Genomic DNA, 23,281 nt, shown 5'->3' with positions numbered 1-23,281 from the left:
GCCGGACGCTGGGTGCAAATTAGAAGGCTCCATCTCGCCGGCACGACTGCATCGCACGACTGACCGGGCGCTGGTATCATAAGGGGGAGTTGTGTTCCATAATTTTCTCGGGTCTTCATCACTGGTGACGGCGGCATGATTACAGGTATGCGCCTCACGGTTCTATGCGTGCGCTTGTATCAATCAGTGGGGCAATTACAGGATAATACGCTACATGTCCGGAAAGTTTGCTACTGCCGGGAAGAGAGCGAGGAGTTTATTTACAAAGAAAGGCAAGGAGGTCGGCCTGGACTACGATTCTACAGCCTGCTACTGAGACCTGATGGAAGGGGAAAGAGGAAGATAGAGGGTTATGGTGGGGGACGATATGAACAGAGATGTGTAAATGTGTACAAACGAGTGAAGACTGGCCTCATCACAGCCGAAAGTCGAGAGAGCGCTGGAAAAATTCCTTACTGGCTGTAGCAACGAAGGGTGAGTAAAATCAGGGCACGGAGAGTTGGCAATAATAGAGGCTTCCCTGCATAGCTGACTGCAGAACGTTTGACTATCTGTGACGCTGCACGATTGTGACGCTTAAAATATTATTACGACAAGGCAGGCCAACGCGCAAGTATACCACAGAACCGAATATAAAACAGCAACCCAGTCAATTTAACCGCGTAATGTGCTGTCACACATGTGAAAGTATGCTTATGCCCTTCATTTTGCAGTTCTGCCTTGTCATAACAAAATAACAACCGACTAGGAACCGTTGTAACGGACCGCCTGGCAAGAACTCAGTTTGTACTGAAAATAAACTGTTGTTCGTTAAAACGACTCTCGAGCTACTAAAAACTTGATATAAGGAAAGTCGTTGTGATAAGAGACTCCCAGTCACTCGTGCAGAGGAAGTTCCATTTATCAGAACGGGAGGCATTTTCTTCGGCGATACTAACATCGCTGCCACTGCAGTAAGGTCCGCAGAAAGACAAGGCTCTCGACATGAAGAAGTGATGCCTGCTTATTTTAAGTAGCCCTGTGATAACAGGGTTACAAAATTTTATAATACTTCCAACAGATGAACGCAAGGCAAGGTCATCAGACAGGACCCTTTCGGTGCATTTTATGAGCTTGCGTCAAATGAAAAACCGATTGACAGAAAAGAAGCGTTTTTATTTTTGAAGACGGGACAGAGAACGAGACAGACACTCGCTCTAGTGTCTGTACCAACATTTACCAACCAGTCCGTATTATCCCTCTTCTGATAAACAGATCATTGAGGTAAACATGTGTGTGGCATGCTGACAAGTGTTGAAACAGCAAAATTCGAATACAAGAAGTGGAGTACTGTTATGCCGCTTATTTGTATGTATGGCACATAATTCCATGGTAATAGGATAACGAACGTTTCTTTGTCATAATCGGATCATGGGGCTGATGTGGTTACTTTTTTTTTAGCGTGAGAAAAATGAATGATTCCGCACCTTGATTATATTATTTTGATAACATACTGCATGTTATTTCAATTAATATATAGAAGGTCAGTATTATGTCAGTGAATGTATTTTTTTTAATATGCATTTCAAACAGAATTATTAGGGAATCATGTGCAATTTTATTCGGCAAATTCAAAATTTGATCAACGTTATGGTGAGTAATCATGCTTATAACTCAAAAACAATATTACAAAAAACATAAAATTTATAATCTATGGTCTTTCTTCTATTACCGAAAACATCTGACACTGTCGAGGCTCTGCCCTATAGCAGTACTTTCACTAACAAAAATGTTCGGTGCCTTAAACGTTCAAGGCATATCTAGTAGGTATTAGAAAAACGTAGTTTTTTTGAAAATTTTTTATCGAATAACTAAAAAGCATAGAGCGAAAATGAGTTCTTGAATTATCGACATTTCAAGAATCAATGGGGAGTTGTTATACGCGAGAAAGAATGAAAAGAAAAACAAAACCTCAGCGCGCCCCCCAACAAAATCTAGAAAACGACTAAATGTGAACAAAAATATTGGCTAATATGTATAATACAAGGTGTACAAAATGTTTCGACCCCCAGTAACAAAGTCTAAGCGTAAACAAATACTTATCTAAAAGAACGTTTTCAGCTACGAAGGGAAAGCTCACGTACCACTGGAGGAAAGAGGTCCTTAAAGGGACATTCAGGACAACGGCTTTAAATTATTCTTGTCAGGGAAAAACGATTCTCTGCCTCTTTCTGGCTATGTTGAAATTTGTCCGGCCGCAAAAGAGGCGTTTATCGGTAAGAAAATGATATTTAAAAAATCTTCCCGACAGCTGATAATTCGGGACCACTGCTCGTGACGTCTCTGTCAAAAAAGTACGGCTGTCCCCCGTTTTGTAGTCAACGATGGTGGAACGCAGCCTCGGGGATCCGCACCCAAGAATTAGTGTCGACGCAGTTAGTTTACTTGCCAAATTAGCCGGTGTTGGGGACATCTGTATTTCGTATTTTCGTTTTTTAGACATTTTTTAGCAGTAAAAACTGCGCTTTCAGTGGGAGTGGTCTCTTTGTGGTTAGAACGCGCACCCCTGCATTACAGGTGAACTTTTATTCTCTTATTTGTCCTCAGACTCTTTAACTTTAAAAAGAGGAGGAGTAATAAACGTCGAAATGCCCACAGACATTCAGTATATCCAGAAGAGCAGTAAGAACTTTTCTCAGCATTAACCTGGGAAGCAAAGTCCAGGAGAGATGCATTGGCAGGTGCTCGACGATGCTCATACAAAGTATAGAAAAGAAACGACTGACGAGCCCCTGCACTTGCAACCTTCTTTATGAGTCAACGACTTTAGCGTAAGCAATTAGCATAAATTTGGTCGCCCAGGACGAACATTCACACATAAATACTCGTGTTGGATAAACCGTATTGATTTTGTTAAGAAAAAGAAATGTAGCCAGAAAATAATGCTTGACATCCTATTTGTTCGGCTTCACTGCACTAATTGATTAGCTTCACTGCACAGCTCTATTATTAAATGCAGGATCTTTTTTTCTCTCAAAACGGCAGCCTCTAAAGAGTTGCCGGCAGCAAATCTCAGCCTCATAATGGAGACACGTCACAAGTAACGGCAAAAATTCTGACGACACCCTCATTACATTTCAGTTCGCGCTCATAACCAGTAAACCGGTGGCAGGCAGAAAACAAACCTCCAAACCGAATCAGATTACCGAACATTATACTGAGGCTCACCGCTACTACTACTAGCGTGCAAAAAAATTGTCTAAAGATGCAAAAAAATTGCGACTTCTAGTGCTGGCTAAGAGAAGTTTCGCATCGCGGTCTTCAGACTTGAACGGAAATTCACCGCTTGGTGGTTGTTACTAGCTAATTAAAAACTAAAAGTTAACTGCTTAGACTGCGCACCGTATAGACGTATGCAAGCGCAGTAATTTTTTCCCCATGTAATGACAGTGTGCCGCCCTTACCTGCGAGTGACCTTTTTCCTTTTTTACCTTTTCTGACAGCAGCAATCAGGCAGTACTCCCGTTTGGCTGGCTGCAATCCTCGTTTTAAAACGAATTAGCTCAAACAGCGTGTTCCTTTCATAGAGATAAGGCAGTGGAAGTCTGCATGGTACGGCGACCGAAGGGCATCACTCGTAATGAAGCAGGCTGGTAGGGCACTTAACTGGCAGACTTCAAGTCACCCCAAGTTGTTATCAACAACAATTACGGCGGAGACTTTATTTAGCGAAGCAATCTTGGCACTGGACCGTAGTAACGGTTTGGCCGGTTGTTCGAAAAGCCCATTCGCGATTACGGCTCGCGTATGCCGGTGCTCGGCAGCTCTTGTCTGGCCTGCTTTACCGCTCCCTTCGGTGCCGAAGGGTGTGCGGAAATTTATCGGAATTTGATTTTAATGCGAGCTTATTCTGTTGTTGGTTGACTGGAAGCAACAAATATTAGGCCCGTTATAGCAAGTGGCAACTAGCTTCAAATCACTTTCTGCTGCATCTTCAACGCGAAACCCGCGGCGAGTGCAGCGACACCTAGCCGGCGGCGCATTAACAGTCCGCTGTCGTCCGGCGCGCAAGCGGGCAGGGAATCACTGCGGGGAAGCGTGCCGCACGTGCGAGTCAACCCTATTGTTGCCTTTGCTTTTGAACAGGCGCATTAGACACCAAGCTTGTTCCCCAAGGTGGCACTCGCATACAGTGCGGCATGGTTTGGTGTACGCGCTAGGAGGGGGGTCTCTTGCTTTTGCTCAGATAGTACGTGCAGTACACAACTCAGCCGTTCATTATACTCGTACTCATCCTCACGTTCTTGGGAGTGCTCAAATTGTTCTGCGAAGGAAAAAATAAGAAACAAACGTTTTCCCCCTTAGTTCAGACGTTGGAAGCACACGAAAAAATTACCGCAAGCGGGTTTTACCGCACGAGGTGGATTTAAGTTCTTTGTCGGCGGAACTAATTACTGAGCCGTCTACTCAACGGTTCAGCACAAGACGCTTTCATTACCCTTTTCCCAAACCATTTCAATCCCGGGAAGCTGACCACCGGGGCAGGGGAAATACTGCGCCTATTAAAAAATCGGCGGGTACCCGGCGGCACTGTAGAATGAACCCAGCAACTCCCGAATGCGAAGCGGAAGTTCTACAACAAGGCCATCGCTTTTTTTTTTATTGCCACAGGGCCATCACTTCCGTAAGCGGTAGCACAAAGGTATATCTGTATGTCTGCCAATAATTGCTTCCCCGACTTGTGACGCACATTTTCAGGAAGTGAGCGTAAGTTCGCTTAACTGCTTAGTCGTTCTATCTTTTTGCCTTCTGTTCCTTCTTAGTCCAGCGAAACAGCGGTAACGCAGTGCATAAAGTCGGTATTCGAGGCAACTATTGTTGTTTACACTTTTTATTTTGATACAGATACGTACTTTATGTTTTTGTGGTAATGCTACGTCATCTCTTACCTGCCCAATTAGCAAAAGTAATGGAGTGCCTTCCACAGGGTTGGCGCATTACTGCCGTGTTTCAAAGGCAAGGGACCGTGCCTTTCACCAAGTACTAGCTTCCTTGTTTCGAAGTTCGTTAAGAGCACTCTCTCCAAAGGAAAAAGCTATCGCAGTGCTAAAACATCCACGTAAACTAATCCCGATAACTTCTTCTCGGGCACATTCCGATTAAGGCCTTTACACATATTCGTTATGCAGAAGCTTTGAAGACAAAAGCGAAGGCGGATTTGACAGGAAAATTGATCGCAAGGTTTTAAACCAGCCATTTCAAGCTCACGATTCATTAGATAACGATGCACCTTTTGGAGCATACAAACAATCGTCGTCGCGTATTTGGCGTACATCTAGATCCGTCACAAGCGACAGTGTGACGCTGTCTCCCAGCTTTCTGTGATTGCAGATTCACTCAACCCAAATTAAAGGGTGTAACAAGGTTGTCTTCCTAGCAGGTAGTCCTTTTTTTATTGCCTAGATGCGTGGCATACAATACCCCTGTATTGCGAGCAGTTACCATTACTTTTTTTTTCATCTTCAGCGGCTTGCCGTCAAAGCGAAGAAACAATGATGGCAAGTGCGCCAACTGCGACCTCTGGCGCCAGGATGTCAGCAACGAGTCCTCGGCAATGCATAGTAACTGTGCTATTCAGCACGTTTCGTGGTGCAGCCAGAGGGAGGTACCTGCGTCGCTCGTCGTACGTTCACAACGGAACTTGCCGATATCGTTAGCTCACGTATTCTCTTCATCTCGTTAAATTTATCGTTGTGACTCGAAAGACGCGGGTTCGATTCTGGCCACGGCGGTCGCATTTCTATAGAGGAGAAATGCGATGTCAGTTGACGTTAAAGAACCCCAAGTGGCTGAAATTATCCGGAGTCCTCCACTATGGCGTCCCTCAAAGCCTGAGGCGCTTTGGGACGTGAAAACCCCCCAAAACAAACCAAACCAAGCCTTTATCACTGCAACTTTGCTTTTGCGTCTCTCATGGTGGAAATTTACAGCCTACCTTCTACCTTCTTTCTGAGAGCTGGTTGCACCACTAACGCGTGAATAGCCTGATACGAGTTTATTAAGTCTTCCGACGTGAATGCCTGGAGTACAATTCTAGCTTAAGGAAAGACTGTACCATCTATAAAACTAAAAAAGGCCAAGAAAAAAGGAATCAGCTCGAATGGAAGACAAAAATGAAAAACTCAGCAATGAAGTAAGCAAAAAAAACAAAACAAAGGGAGCGGGTCAAAGACAACTAACGTCACACCTGACAGACCAAGCAAATCATGCGGAAAGCGCACGTAAAGAAAGCAACAAAAACAAAATCAGAACAAAAATATAAGGCAGGAGATCCAGTTCATTAGCGGAAACTGGCAAATGTAAGCTGTTTCCAGAAAGCATGGTGCAAGTTTCATGCGCATTAAAACGAGCAGGAGATGTAATTAATACTACTATGCGGAAGTATGCGAATATTTTTGATTATCGAATTGAATATTTTCCTGTTCGATCAAAAATCTATTCGAACACTTGAGACGTATTCGATTCTTTTTGAATATTTTTGAATGTGCAGTATTTTATTCGTTCAGCGAGTCGAATAGAAAATCCTCTTATTCGATTCGTTGCGAATCGAATCGTGCATGTTCAAAAATATTTGAAATGAATCGAATACAATATCAAGTGGTCGAAGATATTTTGAAAAATAGTGGTGTAATTCATGCTATGCCCAGACTATACCAATGCAGGAATGCATGTGTGCTGACCCTTTGTTTTGTTGCTATAGAATGATCATGCTGTCTGTCCGCTTCCATGGATAAGGATCTCGCCTTTCGCTTCCAAAAGCGATTACTTTTTCGGCAACCGGCTGCAGTACTTGTGGAAGGCTCCGCCGATGTCGGCACCATTGTGTTAGATTGTAGCTGCAGAGTTTGTGAGCGAAACTTTCAAATCAGAGTCAAAATGGCGAGTCAGAGTACTGCGTTGGGTTAGAAAAAATATGGCTGCCGCGGCCTAATGTTGCCAAAATAGCAAACAAATTCAATTGCAGAGATTTTTCATAGACCGGCGGGTTTCCAAAGCATCAGTACTTTGCTCTGAGACTCGCCTTCATACTCTAGTTGTTACTTGTTACGAGAAATATTGTGACATTATGGCATTATGGCATTAGCACAAGTGCGTCGCTGGAGCGGAAAGCCGGTGTCGTCTGGTAATCGGTGTCATGCCATCATGTTGTGAAGTGAAACTGAATAAATGGAATAGGAAATAGAATTTATTTCAAGCTGAGTCTCTCTGTTCCTCTTGTCAACTACTTGTTTTACCTTGTATATATGCCCTGAAAGAGGACGCACAATTTTGCCCGGTGAGGCGCTTTCTGGTCAAAGAGCGTGCGCACCCGTAATATCGTGCAAGTGTGACACCGGTTGCGTCCCAATCTGAGTGAAATCTCGTACAGAACTGCTAGTCACAGCTTTAGTCAGCAGTGGGTTGGTACTCGAACTGCCAACTAATAAATGCGTGGCTGTCTATTGGCGAATATAGATTCAAACGTGCGCACCATCTCAAAATATCATGCGTGATATGTGGTGGTGCACAAGAGTGCAGAACAAGGCTCTATGCTGCAGCATCGTTAGACGTAATTAGTGATTAATGTGTCCCCCAATGTTTGTTTTCCGTTTATTCTGAGTGTCTACACACGTTACCTCCGGAGTTACCTACGCAGAAGTTTAATTTAATGCAGAATAACGACGCTGCGAACGTGCATTCAAAGGGAATTACGGATGCAATTTCAGTGCTGGAAACGTCGGTTCGGCGCAGTCATGAAGCTTCCAAATCCGGTGGCCAGGAGACGAGAATCGCGGTACTCTGAAAATTCTCCCGGTGACAGTACAGCTAACCGTGATGTGGCGCCATCTGACGCCCTCACGGAGAGACTTGCGTGAACGGACGCGTACCGCGCGCTGTCTGTGCGCACGCGCTGGATGCTGCTCCGGACTACGCCTGCGTAGTGTTTAAACAAGCCCCTTTGGGATGGCATGCGTATCTGCCTTCGCAACATCGTTATCGTACATGATAATTTAAAACCCTCCGTAGGCTGCTTAGTTAAAATCGGCGATTTCGTGAACACTTCGAAACGAGAATTTTTGAACCTTGTATAAGCAACACCTTGCGCACTTATGCAGGTTCTAGAGGACGGTCTAGACGGACACTGGGCATACAAAATTTGCGAGCAAAGAGAGGTAACACTGCAGGATTCAGCCAGGTTCAGCATACCCAGCCTTCATGCCTTAAGGGTGGTTCACATGCAAGCGAACTGGCGAACAGAGCGAACAGCGGCGCGGCTCTGCGAAGCGGTTCGCGAGCTTTCGTTTCACATGCATCGCCGCTGCGCGTTGCCCACCGCTGCGAAAACCAATGTTGCTGGCAAAAGATATGCGCCTGCAACCGGTTTTGGCGGCCTGCAAACACAAAAAAAGCGTAATATAAAAGCATTATTTTGTCATTTCTTTTCATAGTTTATTTAAATAAATATAATTATTGCGTTTTAAGCATTAAACAGCGCTTTATACAATTTCTTTCCTAAACAAAAGTTCGCATGTGCGGCGTACAAACTCGCGTGGCAACGCCGGGCCAGTCTAGCCACCCTTGCCGGGCGGTCATTGGTTGAGATGCGGTGCTGCCGCGTCGCCGCCGCGAAAATTTCCAACTTGCCCGAACCTCGCCGCTCCAGCCGCTGGGGCTTTCTCCGCCGCTTGAGAGAGGGTGTATACGCCGCGGCGGCGGAGTTCGCGAGCGGTTCGCTTGCATGTGAAACAGGCTTTATGTCGGAGGCCATGGCTCATAATTCTCGTCTCTCTCGTTGGTGTTGGTTTTGGGAGTGTCTGTGTGTTTTGGCCAATCCTTTCAAATGTCCCTAACCCTATCTAATCGGTGAATCAGTCAGTCAGTGCTTATTACGCACGAGGTATGTAATGTGCAGGAATTGTGTTTGTGCGTGGTCTGAGTGTGAACCTGTCATAATAGTTTCACAACGTGTACCATTCTTTCATCTCCCTTATAAATTCTCTCTTTGCCGTCCTTCCCTGCTGAAACAATCCATATGAGCTGCTCGTATGGAATTGTGGGAATATGGAGTCCATAAGATATAGACGAATCAATGGAAATCCATTTTTTGTCGTTAAGGAGTCCATAAGCATTCCACATCATTTCCATACGATTTCTAGAAGAAAGCGTGACGTCATATGGAGTCCGCAAGTCTCTATACGCACCCTCTATGTACTCCATATCGATCCCATTAGCTCCATACGCACTACATATAATGTATATGGAAACGTATAGAATCATGGGACTCGTCGTGCGGAAATTTTCAGTAGGAGCTCTCTTCAACTGAGACGTGATCATACCATCAACTAAGATGCGCTTATTTTTTCGCTGTTGGGGTTAATTACAAAAGGTCATTTTCCGAAGCGCATGTAATGAGGGTAACAAGTAATATGCGATTTCGCGCTGCGTGTCTCATATTGGAGATCAGTGTTGCGTCATTCGACAGCTACAGTTGTAACTCCATGAGTTACAGTACTGCATCTAGCTTTTCGCTGTTTCTCATTAATATTCCTTGAAAATGAATATTAGCACTAGTAGCAAATAATTATTCAAATACTCGATTCGTATTCGATATGGTTGTTATAATATTCGATTCGTATTCGGCTCGGTGCCGACGCAAGACAAATTGTATTCGATTCGGTTTCGAAAAAGTACCATTCATATAATCCTGCAGTACTATGTTGTATGACACTGACTCGTTCGCGTGTTGCACTGAGCAGAAATTTGAGCTCTCTAAGTTTAGAAAATGACCATACAGTCATACTGATATGCATCAACACAACATACACTACCAGCGGTCATTAACTATTAAGCTCATAAAAATAATTAATTTCAAAGAGAAAGCATGAACCAGACGAAAACAAGGAAGAAAGAAGACGACGATAGAAGCGTTGTTTCACAACTAATTCATTTTATTAAAAAAAACACATGAATAATGTACAACTCGCCCAACTCAGCATCTTGCTTCATAGAAATAAATGCGCTGGTTCTTCAAGCGATACGGAAAACTTTCCTGATTACTAATCGCTAGCAGTAAAACACCTGCCACTTTATCATTTTATCTTCTTCTGCCGCTTGCAGAAAGATACAAAATAAAACTCTTTGTTAAATATCGCCATTTGTCGTACAATATTATTCATTTGCCGTCTGCTATCACAGTCATGTTCGGTTTAATATCAGCTTATTAAACGGTAACTAAACAGGCTTATTTTAAACATTTTCTCTCATTTGTGTTGTACCCAGCTGCTCCTCATAACTGAGACCAAATAAAAGGCTCACTTAGTGTCGACAAACTAAGAAAGGTAGAATGCAACATCTGTATTGCGCATCCCAAAACAATAGCGTATTCTTTGCCGCACTGCTTCTCTGTATGAGGTGAAGCCACTCTGCAAAAAAGTAACACTGCGAGAATGCGGTGAATGATTCGGAGGGCTGAAATACGCTCGAAGAAACGACAGCACGACGCAGCGAACCGTAAGAGGCTTTTCCAACTTAGGATGTCTTCAAAGAGAACTGAACACAAAGAGGAAAACTGAGACATTGTAAGCGCTTCTAACAACTCATGTCACCTTCAGAAAGCCTAAGAGGGTGCACAGCACATCAAAATCAGTTTCTTAGCCGGTGTGACAATATGTCCACATTTTTCTTGGATGTTGGTTTTGGATGTACGCGTGAAACGGATTCGTACTCTTAGAAGTTCTACCGCTTCTCTTGTGTTTTAAGGCTGCATATAAGATATTTGATGTTGTTAAGCCACCGTTAAATCCGCAATACTTAGACTATACAAAAACATGTAAATTTTGCGGGTTTATGACGAATGCTGACGACGATAAAGTTCATTACTTCAGTACACTCAGAGCTGTTTTTCGTTTTCAACGTGTCTATGTGTAGTCCTTTGGCACTTCAAGGACACCCTGGAGACAGCGCAAATGGAATCCCTTTTTCATCCACATATCATGAAAAAAAAAACAAATTAAGGCAGTGCAACGCCGACAAAAGAGCTCTTCGTTCACACATATGCACCGATCTCGACTCCAGAATGCGCAGTCATCTGATAATCATAAACCGCGCCAAAAATCTCCTCGCGATCGACGATTTTCCGGCCGGTGATTCGGACGCGCCTCGCACCCGAGAGGCGACGACGGGTGTCATCGGCGCTCGCTGAGCTGCGGCCAGAGAGCGACTCCGCAGTGTCGCGACCGCCGGGCGACAAGTCGTAAATGTCTTCAGCAACCGTCCCGTGAGTGAAAAATGATGCCCCCCTCGTCCCATCCCAGCTCCGGCCAGCCTAAGGCCTCGTGCGCTGCAAAAGCTCAAGCGACGCGCGGGAACGCGGAGGCGGTTCTAGGGAAAGAGGATAGGGGGAAAGTGGAGGGGAAAGAGGGAGCGACACTGATGTTTCAGCGGGCGTACGGGCGCGACACTGTGGCGCCCCAATTTTTACCCCCTCCTCCTCCTCCTCTCATCGCTGCTGCAATCTGCTTAGTTTCGCGGCATTGGAAAAGCTGCACCGCTGCTCGCTTTCTTTCATCCGGCACTTTACTGCTCCGACCATCCGTCCGAGCGACGGCGGCGTCGCTTTCGTTGTAATCGCCAAGGACTCCAAGAACAAAAGAGCGGTACTGAGAAATGGCGAGTGGGAAAGGGGGGCGCGCAGGGGGCGCTCGGAAAACACACGAGAAGGAGCAGAAGCAAGCTGCTCGAGCGGGCGAATTTCGAATGGTTTTCTTCGAGGACGCGAGCCGTCGCGAAGAGACGAAGAGTAGGGAAATAAAGATGGAAACAAGGAAACGCTGGGGACAAGAGGGGAAGAGATGAGAGAGGGTGAAGTGACTGCGGGGAAGGGGGGAAGTGGAGGAGGGAAGAACGGAGAATGGAGAGGGAGTGAAGCAGATCGGCACAGCCGCTGGCTGTTCACTTTTGAATAACGGCTCCCGAAGCGCGATACGAAGAACTTCACCGCCTCAGTGTAAAACTGCCCCGAGGGTAGATGAAAGGCGGGCGTGCGCGCGCGATGGCGCAAGAAAAAGGAAGAGGCGGGAGTCAGACGACAGCACCGACGGAGGAAACAAAGGGAAAAAAGGAATAAGAAACGGGATCACGAGATAAATAAGCGAAGCGAGCAGTAGTCGCCAGCGTCGTCGTCCTCTTCGTCGTCGGTCTCTCTTTTGTTCTCGAGAAAAGTTCTCCTTAAGAGATTTCTCAAAATAGCTACGCCCCTGCTCCGAGGCACTGGGTGAAGAGGAGAGGGAATAGCGAGGCAGCATCAACGAGTAGCTGCTGCCGCTGGCTGCTGCTCTTGTGACGCGGTAACTCTGTTTGCCTGTCTCTCAATTTTTTTTTCATCCACTGTTATTACCGGGCCCGCTCCTTTTATTCAAGCCCGTCCACTCGTTGTACATCTCTTTTGAAGCCCTCCGAGCTCGAGCAAACGACGCGAGCCAGAAGACCTCCGGCGCCACTCGAAGACTTCTCTCCCTCTTTCCCCTTCAGCTTCCTTTCTTTCCCGGTGACGTCGAACTGGCAGTCCAAGCCTCCCTAACACTTCCCCCCCCCCACCCCCCCCACCCCCCCGCCAAGAAGAGGGACAGGAAGGTGGAAAGGGATTTTAAAAAGTAAGGTGGAGAACAGTGGGGAGTAGCAGCAATCGGAACTTGAGAGGGGAAGCGAGGGGGGGGGGGGGAAGGGTGAAGAGAAGAAACCTAATGCCACATTATGAAAACATATGACAGCGCGAGGAAGCCGAGCCGAGAAAAATAGAGCGTCGAAGCGGTCCGGACTCATCTGACAGCGGCTCGGCGCCGCGTTCGTTATGGCCCGATAGCGCGAGATGGCGCGCGAGCTTGCGCAAGGCACAGACCTCTGAGAGACAAAGGGGCTTCAGCGTGCATATTTGTCACTTCGACCGATCTCTCTTCTTCTTCGTTATTTTTTTAACCCCGCCACTGGCGCAACGTACGCGTTTTTTTCGTTTGCCCGCGTTTTCGGAGAATATCTCTCTCTCTCTCTCTCTGCATCTGCATCCCGGAAGTGATCCCTCTAGAAGAAGTGCGATGCTGGAGTCGACTGGGAAGAGGATGGAGAGCAGTGCGTGAAAAACCAGAGTTACGGCTCAAGAGGACAGGCGAGCGCGCGAAGTACAGCGCAGAGTGCAAACTCTGTTCCCTCTGTCTGTCGGGGGCGGATGCTAAATGCGCACGAAACTCACTCGGCACGAATTACGAGAGAGGATCTCTTCCTCTTTAGCCGGAAGAAGAAAAAAAACTACGTCAGAGAGGATACGGATGAACAGGAGAAGGCCAATAAGCAATAACGTCGTTCCGCCCGCATCCATTCCGCTCAACTCTCGACCTCGCTATATATATACACACATACCCGACGTTGCGAAATGAATCCTTCGCTTAAGCGTGTCAGTGACGAGGCCCATAAAAATATAAACAATACGAGACCACTTTCTGCCGAGACGTATCAGCCACAGGAACAGAAAAGCAGAGGGGAAGACGGCAGAGGGCAATGCGAGAGCGCAAGTTTAATTCGCTAATGGTCGAGGTTTCGATATTGCTTCCGAGGCATTTAGAGAACTTAACGTCTCATCTCAGCCTGCCCGGTGCAGGGTTCTCCACCCCGGGACATCGCGGAGTAAACAGAAAACCGATGCTTGACGTCCCTGCAGTTGGAGGGGGCGCACTTTAAAGAATGGCCCTCCGCTGAGCGAGAATTGAAGAACTTTTTTTCTTTACGAAGTAATGAGAAAACCACGTTTCAATAGTCGCAACGGTGAGGTTGAAGCTGTTTGTTTTATTTGTTTTTTATTATTGCGTTTTTTATGGAGCTGGCATCAATCTATCCATGAACTAAACAAAAGAAACAGGTAGCAAGAAAAAATATATTGAGACCCTAAGAATGACGGAGGTCCTGGGGGGTGTATCCAACTAGGACCACGCGTTAAAGAAAGCGTGTGGGGGATGCTCTTTAATAAAGAAAGAAAAAACATGTAGAAAAAGACCTGTTACTGGACGCAATCTAGGACAGAGGCGCTGTATGTCCCCGTGTGTTCTCTTTCTTTTTTTTTTTGTCCTTCAATCTTCGTTTCCTCCCTCTTTCTTTCCAGGCCCTGAAGGAAAATAACAGATGTCGAAACACGCTCCGGGGAAAGTTAATTTTCTGCCGCTGGTGTACCCGCCTGTGTTCACTGTGAGCCGTAGAAAATTATATTGAGAAACAATTTTTATCCGATCCTTTTATTTAGACAACTCTTATTCTCTGTTATGATGTATAACCTTTGAATTCCCTGCAAAAGACGTTGAAATGTTCTCTTTCGTTTCAGGTATCTTAGCCGGAGGTCTAATTTTTTTTATCTTTTTTCTTCCTTTCTTGTTCCGGGAGAACGCTGTGGAGCCATTCCCAGCGACAGAAGAGAATTAGGTCTCGAAAATTTCGCAATAAGCTTTCTTGAGTTGAATGCCAAAGAACAGGCAAAGTTTTAAGTGACCCAAATAATGTTGCCAGGCAGACTCTATAGAAAAAAGGCTTAATTTGAGGGGCAGACGCTGGAAAAACGTCGTTAGGAAATGTCTTAGAAGTCGTTTTCAAAGCGGCCAGAGCTCTATAGTTCTCCGAGGTACAGGACAATAACTAAGCGTCGAAGAGAAAACTGTCGCAGCTCAAAGCTAACCAAATCAGTACTGCAGGTAAACTTAGATATTAGAAAAATTTTGGCCTGTTCACCAGGCAGAAAAAGAGTACACGGAGCGTGACTGCCAAATTGTCGCAACTGTTTGAAAAATCTCATAAGAAGCATGACATAACAAGTAGGTGACATACCTGTTGGTCTCTGGAAACGAACGACCAGCACCCGCAGTCTAACCTACGCGGGGAGAAAGGAAAATTGTCTATCAGTATACTACAGGAAATGCGTAGCGCTTTCTTTGCTACCACGGCTCAAACAAGGCGAAAGCCGGACTCGAGTAGTACAATCTAAACAGAAAGGCGCAAAAAAGGGGGTAAGTTGTCCTCTAGTGACCTCCCTTGTGCAGAAGAGAATGCGGTGGAGGACAAAAATTATTGTGGGACTGTAAAAAGAATGAAAAAAAAAATGTGCGCTGGTTTAGCTCTGGTTAAACCTGGAGTGACGCGATAGCTACAGCTGCCCGAGTGGCTGGTCACGTGACGAACCACGTGACGAACCACGTGATCAGCCACGACGCCGCGCCACCGGCAGCTGCTCCACACCACGTGACCATCCACGTGACAGCGTCGCGGCGTAGACACGGGGTGGCGGCGCCGCCACGCTGAAGGCTCGAAATGCTACCGTAATGTAGCTATCGCTACAAAAATGGCTGTGGTTTAGCCCTTGTTAAGCCTGGAGTGACGCGATGGCTACATCTGGCCGAGTGGAACTCGCTCAGTCAAATTGCAGTCAGTCTTTCACCGATCCGTTTCGCTGGGCGTTCCTTCTTCGTCTTCATCCCACGTGACACGTCGCATGCGCACAGCTGTTGCAGCTCGGTTTCGCCGGCGCGCCGCGCCGCCGGCAGCAGCAGCTGCTGCGCACCACGTGACCAACCACGTGGCTGGTCACGTGACCGACCACGCAACCAGGAATGGCCACGCTGAAGGCTCGAAGAGGTGGCGTAGTGTAGCTATCGCTACAAAATAAAGTGTCCCTGCCCGTGTGAGGTAGAGCACAGGTTACTCTCTTTTCCCTCCTATATAAACATATCGTAGAGTGCAGCGTATTTGGCTGTCCAAAACGTTCCCCGTCTTCGCCCGCCTCTGTTCGTCAAGATGGCCAGCACAGTATGCTCTCCCTGGCTGCTTTCGCGGTTTGAGGAGCCACCGCCATCAGCTGCCTACCTTAGCAAAACAGCGCGATCTGTTCTCTTCACAGCTTTTCGTGCTTACCTACGCTTATTGTTTAAAGTGGTGGACACCGCCTTCAGCGTCTCACGTTGCTTTCGCTGGTTAACACATCATAACGCCCGATCGCTCTCCTAGCAAATATTCGCGTCTCAAGACGAATGCATGAACGATGGCGAAAACGATTATCCCTAAAACGCAGCACCGAGAAGCTACAAATGGCCGAGTTACGGCGTCGGGAAGCGAAGGTATAGTGCTTGTGTCATCGCTAGCTCGAAACCTACTTAGGGATATGCTACGCTGCAGTTTTTTCTTTGCTGGATACCACTCTGACTAAACGTTCCGCACGTCTTCAAAAACTGATGTGTTTTCGTCGGTATAAGAATTAAAACCCAACACGCACTGAACGAGCCGGATAATTGGGCGCAGGGTCATCACTGTGCGCCTGGGAGCATGATTACGGTGGTTTAACTCATTCCTGAATGTCATTAATAAACCCCATGAGCCATATAATGAGGACGAAGCGCGAGACGTACTATGCGCGGTGACCCAGCAGCGTCATGTGCCTGACCTTCGTAGCCAACGAAAACGCATCAGCAGCAGGTCTTGAATCACGGTAATTGCTTGGTGCGCATGCAGGGTTGCGATGTATACCTTCCCCATGTTTCAGCCATTTCAATTTTCCGCCTCGTTTTCATAGTTCTCCTTATTTCTGCAAGTTTAGCGGCGATCGCTAAGGACGGAAATTTTCAGTTTCGTTGGCCAGCAGGCTCTGCGTTGACTAAAGAAGCACTATCAAGCGCCCTTTGTCTTATTTTCCGTATAACTATCGGTTGATAATATTGAAGTTTACGAGATTTAATGTCCCAAAGCGACTCAGGCTATGAGGGACACCATAGTGAAGTGCTCCGGAAATTTCGACCACGTGGGGTTCTTTAACGTGCACTGACATCGCACAGTACGCGGGCCTCCAGAATTTCACCTCCATCGAAATTCGACCGCCGCGGCCGGGATCGAACCCTCGTCTTTCGGGTCAGCAGCCGGGCGCCATAACCACTGAGCCACCGCGGCGGCTTTTATATAATTTAATCCTGAAAAACTTCACATGTACTTATATTGCAGAGCTAGTGGTTGGCAATATAAACTTCAAGAGAGAGATTAGTACTGACGGGCTCTGAATTTCATGTTCGGGTTTTTCAGTGCGCTGACACCGTTGGCAAGGATTCTGAACAAAGGTGGTACTAAACCGCCTTGTTCTTTTTTTCTTTTAGATCGCCGATAAGAAGAAAAAAAAACATGCGAATTCTGCGTTCGTGAGCAGAATAGGCCTTTGTCGAGTTAAATCCCATCGGATAAAAGAACCTGCCAAGTCCCTCGCCCCCGTGGGCAAGGTCTGCAGACATTGCGCCAAAATGTCTTAACGTCTCAACCGTGCTATTTTTCAGCGAGACGGGAGAAACTCGCAGAGCTTACGACGTCTTAGATCCGCTCAGCCTCTACGCCGCTGCTGTTCTTCGCATGGTCTACGCTTCGGCCAACGGTGGTTTTCCCGCCCACACACACAAAGTGACCGCGTTGGAAAGCGGCGCACATCATATCGCGTCAAGACCGCGTCGACGGAACATGGCGAGAAACATTGCGACTCTTTCGATTCGTTCGTTTGCTTGCCCTTGTGAGTATGCGACTGTGTGTGTGTGTGTGTGTGTGGCTCAAGGAGCCGACTGGAAGAACGCTAAGGAAGATGGAAGCCGAGGGGGAGGCCTCGCTCGCGAGACTTCACACTTTTCTCGGCAGCTCTCCGCATCACTTTTCCGCGGAGATTTTGCGTGCCGCGTCGAATTCGGGAGCGAGAGAAGGATAAAGGGAAGGAAAGAGCGCAGCGGTATCCTCCGCGGCACATAAATCACATCCCTCAGAATCCATCCTTCCCAAATCCAGCTTCTCTCGGGGAGAGCGCGCGCCCGCTGGCCTGCCTAGAAGCCTCGCTGCCACTCCATCTTCGAGAAGGCGCCGCCGTAGCACCACCACCACGGGCTGGCGCACCAAAGCTGGCTCGGCTGGCTGCCTGGCTGGCTGGAGCCGCAGCCCTACGGAGGCTGCGATTCTGAGCTAGCTCTCTCCTTTCTTTTTTCTTCCCTTCGGTTCAATATATCACCAAACGCGCAGAGTGGCGTGAGCAGGGGCGCCAGAACAATGCCTTATTTTTCATTCTCAAAGCTATCCTTCGCCCTTCCCAGCTCGCACCGGTAGCCGCGGGTTTCTTTGTTTTTTTTTATGTATATTTATCTTCTGCAACCCGCATTGCCTCGCAATAAAACAAACGTTATCAACGTTCTCAGTCTTTGCGTTTTCCTCGCAGACCATGGTGGATACCGCCCAAGAAAGTGTCGGGGAAAAAGAAAGGTAATGTTGCCGTAATAAAACGAGTCAGCTGGAAAAGGGAGAAAAGAGGCGAAGGAGGGCCCATTGAAAGTGTGTGTGTGTGTGGGGGGGGGGGGGGGGGGGGGGGGAGTGGAGCACGGAAGCAGGCGGAACTTTCCTTTATTGCGCGCACCTTATTCTACTTCCTTGAGGATTTGAAAGGGGCAACTTCCGTTTTTCATTTTGCCCAAGCACCCGCGACAAGTGAAATGGCGCCCCGGATCATATTCGGGAGCCCACTTCTCGATTCCGAGTGCATGCGCGCGGATTGCGTGCATCAGGAAGGCTTGGTGCGCATTTATTACGTGTTTTGTACGTTTCTTCTTTCTTTGTTACCGTTTCTACAACTTTCATGAATTCTACAGTCGTTTCTCGGCGCGCCCACGTCTGCGCATCGTTCTGGCCTTAATTGCCCCATAAATTAGGGATGTTCAAGGACGACCACTTCCGTGCCCATGTAAATGAGCCGATAACGTTGATTTGCAGCTGCCGTCTGGCGCAAGAGAAAAACGGAATAGCATAAACTATTTCCGTGTGCTGTAGAACAGAATGAGTTTCTTCCTTCTTTTTGTTTTTACTGCTAACGGTCTCGTAATGGCTTTTGTCGGGGAAACAGAAAACCTTCGCTGTCTTTCTCATTTTTTCAAGAACCTGTGCGCCAAGCCAGAACAACCACCTTTAAAACGGACGATATTCAAATTACTCCCAAGGACGCAACAGCCTGAGCGCACAGTTCACTGAATAGTGTGGCGCTGCGATCAGCGCCACTATGGTTTGAGTGAACAGCTTCTACAAATCATCCCTCATGTATACTGAGCCATATGATTCAGTGTGCTAAATACTGCTTCCAAAGAGGAAAGACACTCCTTACATCCAAAACTGCAGAAGAAGAGCCTAGTCCCAATTATTTTAAGAAGCAAGGTTGTTGCGTTTTCGAATGCTTGCCCCAGATTTTGCCACCATATCTTTGCACTTACGATACCAGGAATTTTTTAACACTGCCTATGCCATATTCGTGTCAAGCAAAAATCTCTGTAAAGCTGGCTAAAGAATTTACGCTGCGTCATCGGATGTTTTCCGACTTGTGTCCAGTTTCCACTCGCATTTACCTAGTTGTTATTCTAGACGTCATTGTCCGCTGTGATAAGGGCAGAGCAGAAAACGGGCAAACTGGACAGACTGATCAATTTCGTTCACCGTTCACCGTGGCAGCAATAATGACGTCGCCTCGGCATTGATGCGGGACATTGTTTTCTTGTGCCACGGAAGCACTCATGACCCTGCTCCACCTAATCGTCATCAATGCCGATGCGCCCCCAAAACTGTTTTCAGCGTTCACAATTTTTGCCTATTTTGGATATTATTAACCTCTATAACCATAATTCCATATCAAGAAAATAAAATAATGTCATCTACAGACAACTGCCAGATAATCTATAAGAGAAGGAAAAGAATTTTCAATGGTAAGGTGCACCAGTTTGGTTTTCGACGAGTTTGAGGCGTATATGTACCACGACATTGCAACAATAAAGAATTTATTATTACTTTTATTATACACGTGTGTTACTGTAGCCGACTTTGCCTAGGCCTGCTTGGAAAAATCAAGCCACTTGCTTAGTGCAATATTGCAAATGTGCGGAGAGCTCTTTCACAGGATCAGAGGACAGTCTTTTTTTGTAAAGAATTATAAAGAAATAAATAAGCCTCTCGGTTAGTGAGCCCCAGTACCCTTGGTTTTGAACCCTGATATGCTTGGGTAACGGGTCCAAAGTCTTCACCGCATGACGATGAACTCTGCAGACGACGGAGGGAAGCCTTCAGGAGGGTTGGTAAACTTGAAGGTTTATTTACATATTTACAAGAGAAGCAGGGAGACCAAACGTCAGAGATGAAGTGCCGTGAAACTAGCCAAATCGCGGCTTAAATACAGTGGATATTCCCTAGGCACCTAGCTAGGGAAACCGGTGGCTGATCAAGCGTCCAATGGGCAGACACACTCTTCATAGTCTCTTCCCTAACCCCGTGACCGCTCCGCCCTCACAAACACGTGCACAGGCGATAAGGAATCCTGGCGCCTTGAGGTCCTGGAATGCTGTTTCCGACGGGTTGACCAGGTGCATAAGGTCGTTGGCTTTGCAGGCGGTGATCCGCTCCGTGGGAAAGATGCGTCCTGGAATGTGGTTTCCGACGGGTTGACCATGTGCATAAGGTCGTTGGCTTTGTAGGCGGTGATCCCCTCCGTGAAAAAATGCGTCCTGACGGCCCCGAGATTCCAGAGGGTAAGATGAATCAGCCGTGTCCGCCCCCGCTTTGTCTGGCCGCACAAGTGCCAGCGAGCGAGGCGGGTCCGGCGCCTTTGTTCGGGTCTTTCTGCCGGTCCACGTGAGGACGCAGTTCAGGAGAAATGCCGCATTCCATACTCCGGACGAAGGGACGAGAGGCCTTTCGTCACAGCTCACCGTCGTCAGGAGCCGTTCCTAATCCTCTTCTCAGGACGACAGCACCTTTGGCCAAACATAGTTCGATGGCGCCTGGCGGGCACGTCTGTTCCCGCTGTCGGGGCCTCCGATCACAACAACCCGGCCGCGGCGTCCGCGTTTCGATGGAGGCCAAACGCTAAGGCGCCCGTGTGCTGTGCAACGTCAGTGCACGTTAAAGATCTCCAGGTGGTCGAAATTATTCCGGAGACCTCTACTACGGGACCTCTTTCTCTCTTTCTTCCTTCACTACACCTTCCTTCCTTTCCTTACGGTGCGGTTCGGGTGTCAGCCGATATGTGAGACGATTACTGCGCCATTTCCTTTCCTCAAAAACAAAATTTCAATTTTAGATAAATAAACGAACAAACGAACAAATGAAGTAATGTGAAAAATTTCGCAAGCAGGCTTTCTCACCTAATTCGGTGCTACCAATAAAAGGCAATAGCGCTCGTTCCCAAAGGGTGCCGGAGTGATTTTCGGAGGGATATACAGTGACGTATGCTGTTTGCCGTGTCTTTCTGCCACCACGTGATTCATACTGTTCACTCAACACCCTCTCAATGCTAAGGCCTCTCCACCGGCCGCGTGACGTCACGCCAAGGGACCGTGCAGGCCCCGCGCTCCGCGATTTCAGCGCGCCGCGCCCGTCTGCACTATTCGGGTACTGCCGTACGTAGCTGCCTTATAAGTGATTCCTTCATTTTCATTTTTGTCGTTGCTGCAGAAAAGAAATTCGCTAGTTTGTGCGCGCCTTAGGCTATCATTTTATCTGCTTTATATATTTTTTTTATTGCAGAACACCTTATTGTCAAGAAAGTTCGAGCTGCTAATACAGTTTTTTATAATAAACAATTTAGCATACGGCCGCCAATTTCGCATTATTGGTCATTATAATAAAAAATTGATTAGTTAATTTCAATTAATCATCTAATTATTAGGTTCTATCACGTACATGATGTCTGCCGTGCGGTAAAATCCATCCGCACAGACCGCACATGCGTATATCTAGTTGTTAAAGTAGAAGTTCGTGAACATTGAAAAAAAAAACACCGTCTACTGCGCATTGTGTTAGTTTTATTCTGTATTGTGTTTTGCTTAAAGCTTTCACACACAGCAATAATGACACTCACAATAATGTTGCGCTGTTGAGTATTTGTACAGCTAATCTGACCCTTACAATAAAAAACGACGAGACACCAGCAATGAAGTGTGCGCAAAGCATTTTTATTGCTTGGGAATAAAACTTACTTCTTCTTAAGCGTTGCTGCTTTCCGGGCTGCGGCCTTCTGCTGCGCATTGTCTTGTATGGCATCATTTCTTAGTTTGCAAAAGTTGTTTAGAACAACGTTGGTTGCAACGCGTACTACCAAGCGCAGGAGAGTTTGTGCAGTGTGGCCATTTTCACATGTCTCAATGTCGTGTTCGTCCAGGAGGGAAATCGTCTGTGAAATCACGACACCACGTTGATTTCTACAGGAGAGAAAATCTTCCGCGGTTGCTCCAAAAGACAACTTCTCTGCAACTAGTTTAGTCATCAGTACCATGTGAACTGTGCATGGCTGGGGAAACTTCAGCCCTCCTCTCGACAGGTTAGCTATCATGGCAGTATTTTCCGCTTCGATCTCTCGATTTTCAATCACCAATGTGCTGAAGCAAGCAGAACATGAAAGCTTCTTTAAAGCAGCATGAGCAGCGTATCCTGCAATGTAGACAATAGCATCCATGTCAGAGTGGGCGTGTGTAATATCGTCGTCGCTGACAGCCACAGAAAAGTTGCATGGGACAAGATCCTCACTTACGTCTTCAAACTCTGTTTCCTCGCGTGGAAATGTCAAAAGTTTTTGAAGACGAAGCTTCTTCTCACATTCGTAGAGCTGACGCACGGAAATGTGGTACTGTGATCCTGCCAGCTGGCGGTAACGGCCGAACCGGTCTTCTAGCGCATCCGTCTGAAATTTGCCCAGCAGTACGTACTTGAAGTGAAGTTCTTCTAAGCAGTAGCGCGAGAGTTCTACCAGAGAATAGCATGTCAGTCGCAAAGCACTGTGAGTCTCTTTCGTCAGCGAGCCACTGGTGATGTTTATTCTTGCCCAAGCGTCCAACCAGTCCACAACGCCGCTCAGGAAAGCTAACTGTGTGTCATCAACAGACCTTACAGGGTCTTGCATGCTGTCCCTTAGCCTCTGGCCTTTGCAAGGGGTCTTAACATTGACTATTTGCCACCATGTGAGGATAACGTCAATGAAAAGAGCAGTCGACTCAGCTTGAGGAATCTTGAACGCGGAACCATGTGTCCTGAGGGCATTTGAAACAAACTGATTAATGACGTCGAGAGCGAGCTTTACATTTTGCCGCTCCATTGAGGTTGGATTCACGGCTTTTGCGTTCAGTCTGTAAGCAGCCTTCACAAGCGACGTCTTCTCTGAAGAATAAAGCTGCCGCACAGCTGCGAAAGAAGCAGCTTT

The 23,281-nt window shown here is 46.9% G+C and overlaps 1 protein-coding gene across 1 annotated transcript in view; it reads right to left on the bottom strand.

Moving 5' to 3' along the window:
- Positions 1 to 23,281, bottom strand: part of LOC144094782 (uncharacterized) — a 293,034-nt gene that overhangs the window by 97,925 nt on the left and 171,828 nt on the right. The window contains exon 2 of the mRNA XM_077628684.1: positions 14,881 to 14,923. Within this exon, the coding sequence (XP_077484810.1) occupies positions 14,881 to 14,923 (43 nt within the window). The remainder of the gene's footprint in view (positions 1 to 14,880; positions 14,924 to 23,281) is intronic.

The sequence above is a fragment of the Amblyomma americanum genome, chromosome 6, assembly GCF_052857255.1.
Source record: "Amblyomma americanum isolate KBUSLIRL-KWMA chromosome 6, ASM5285725v1, whole genome shotgun sequence".
In the NCBI taxonomy this organism is placed as follows: domain Eukaryota; kingdom Metazoa; phylum Arthropoda; class Arachnida; order Ixodida; family Ixodidae; genus Amblyomma; species Amblyomma americanum.
This window is presented reverse-complemented; position numbering and strand designations above follow the sequence as displayed.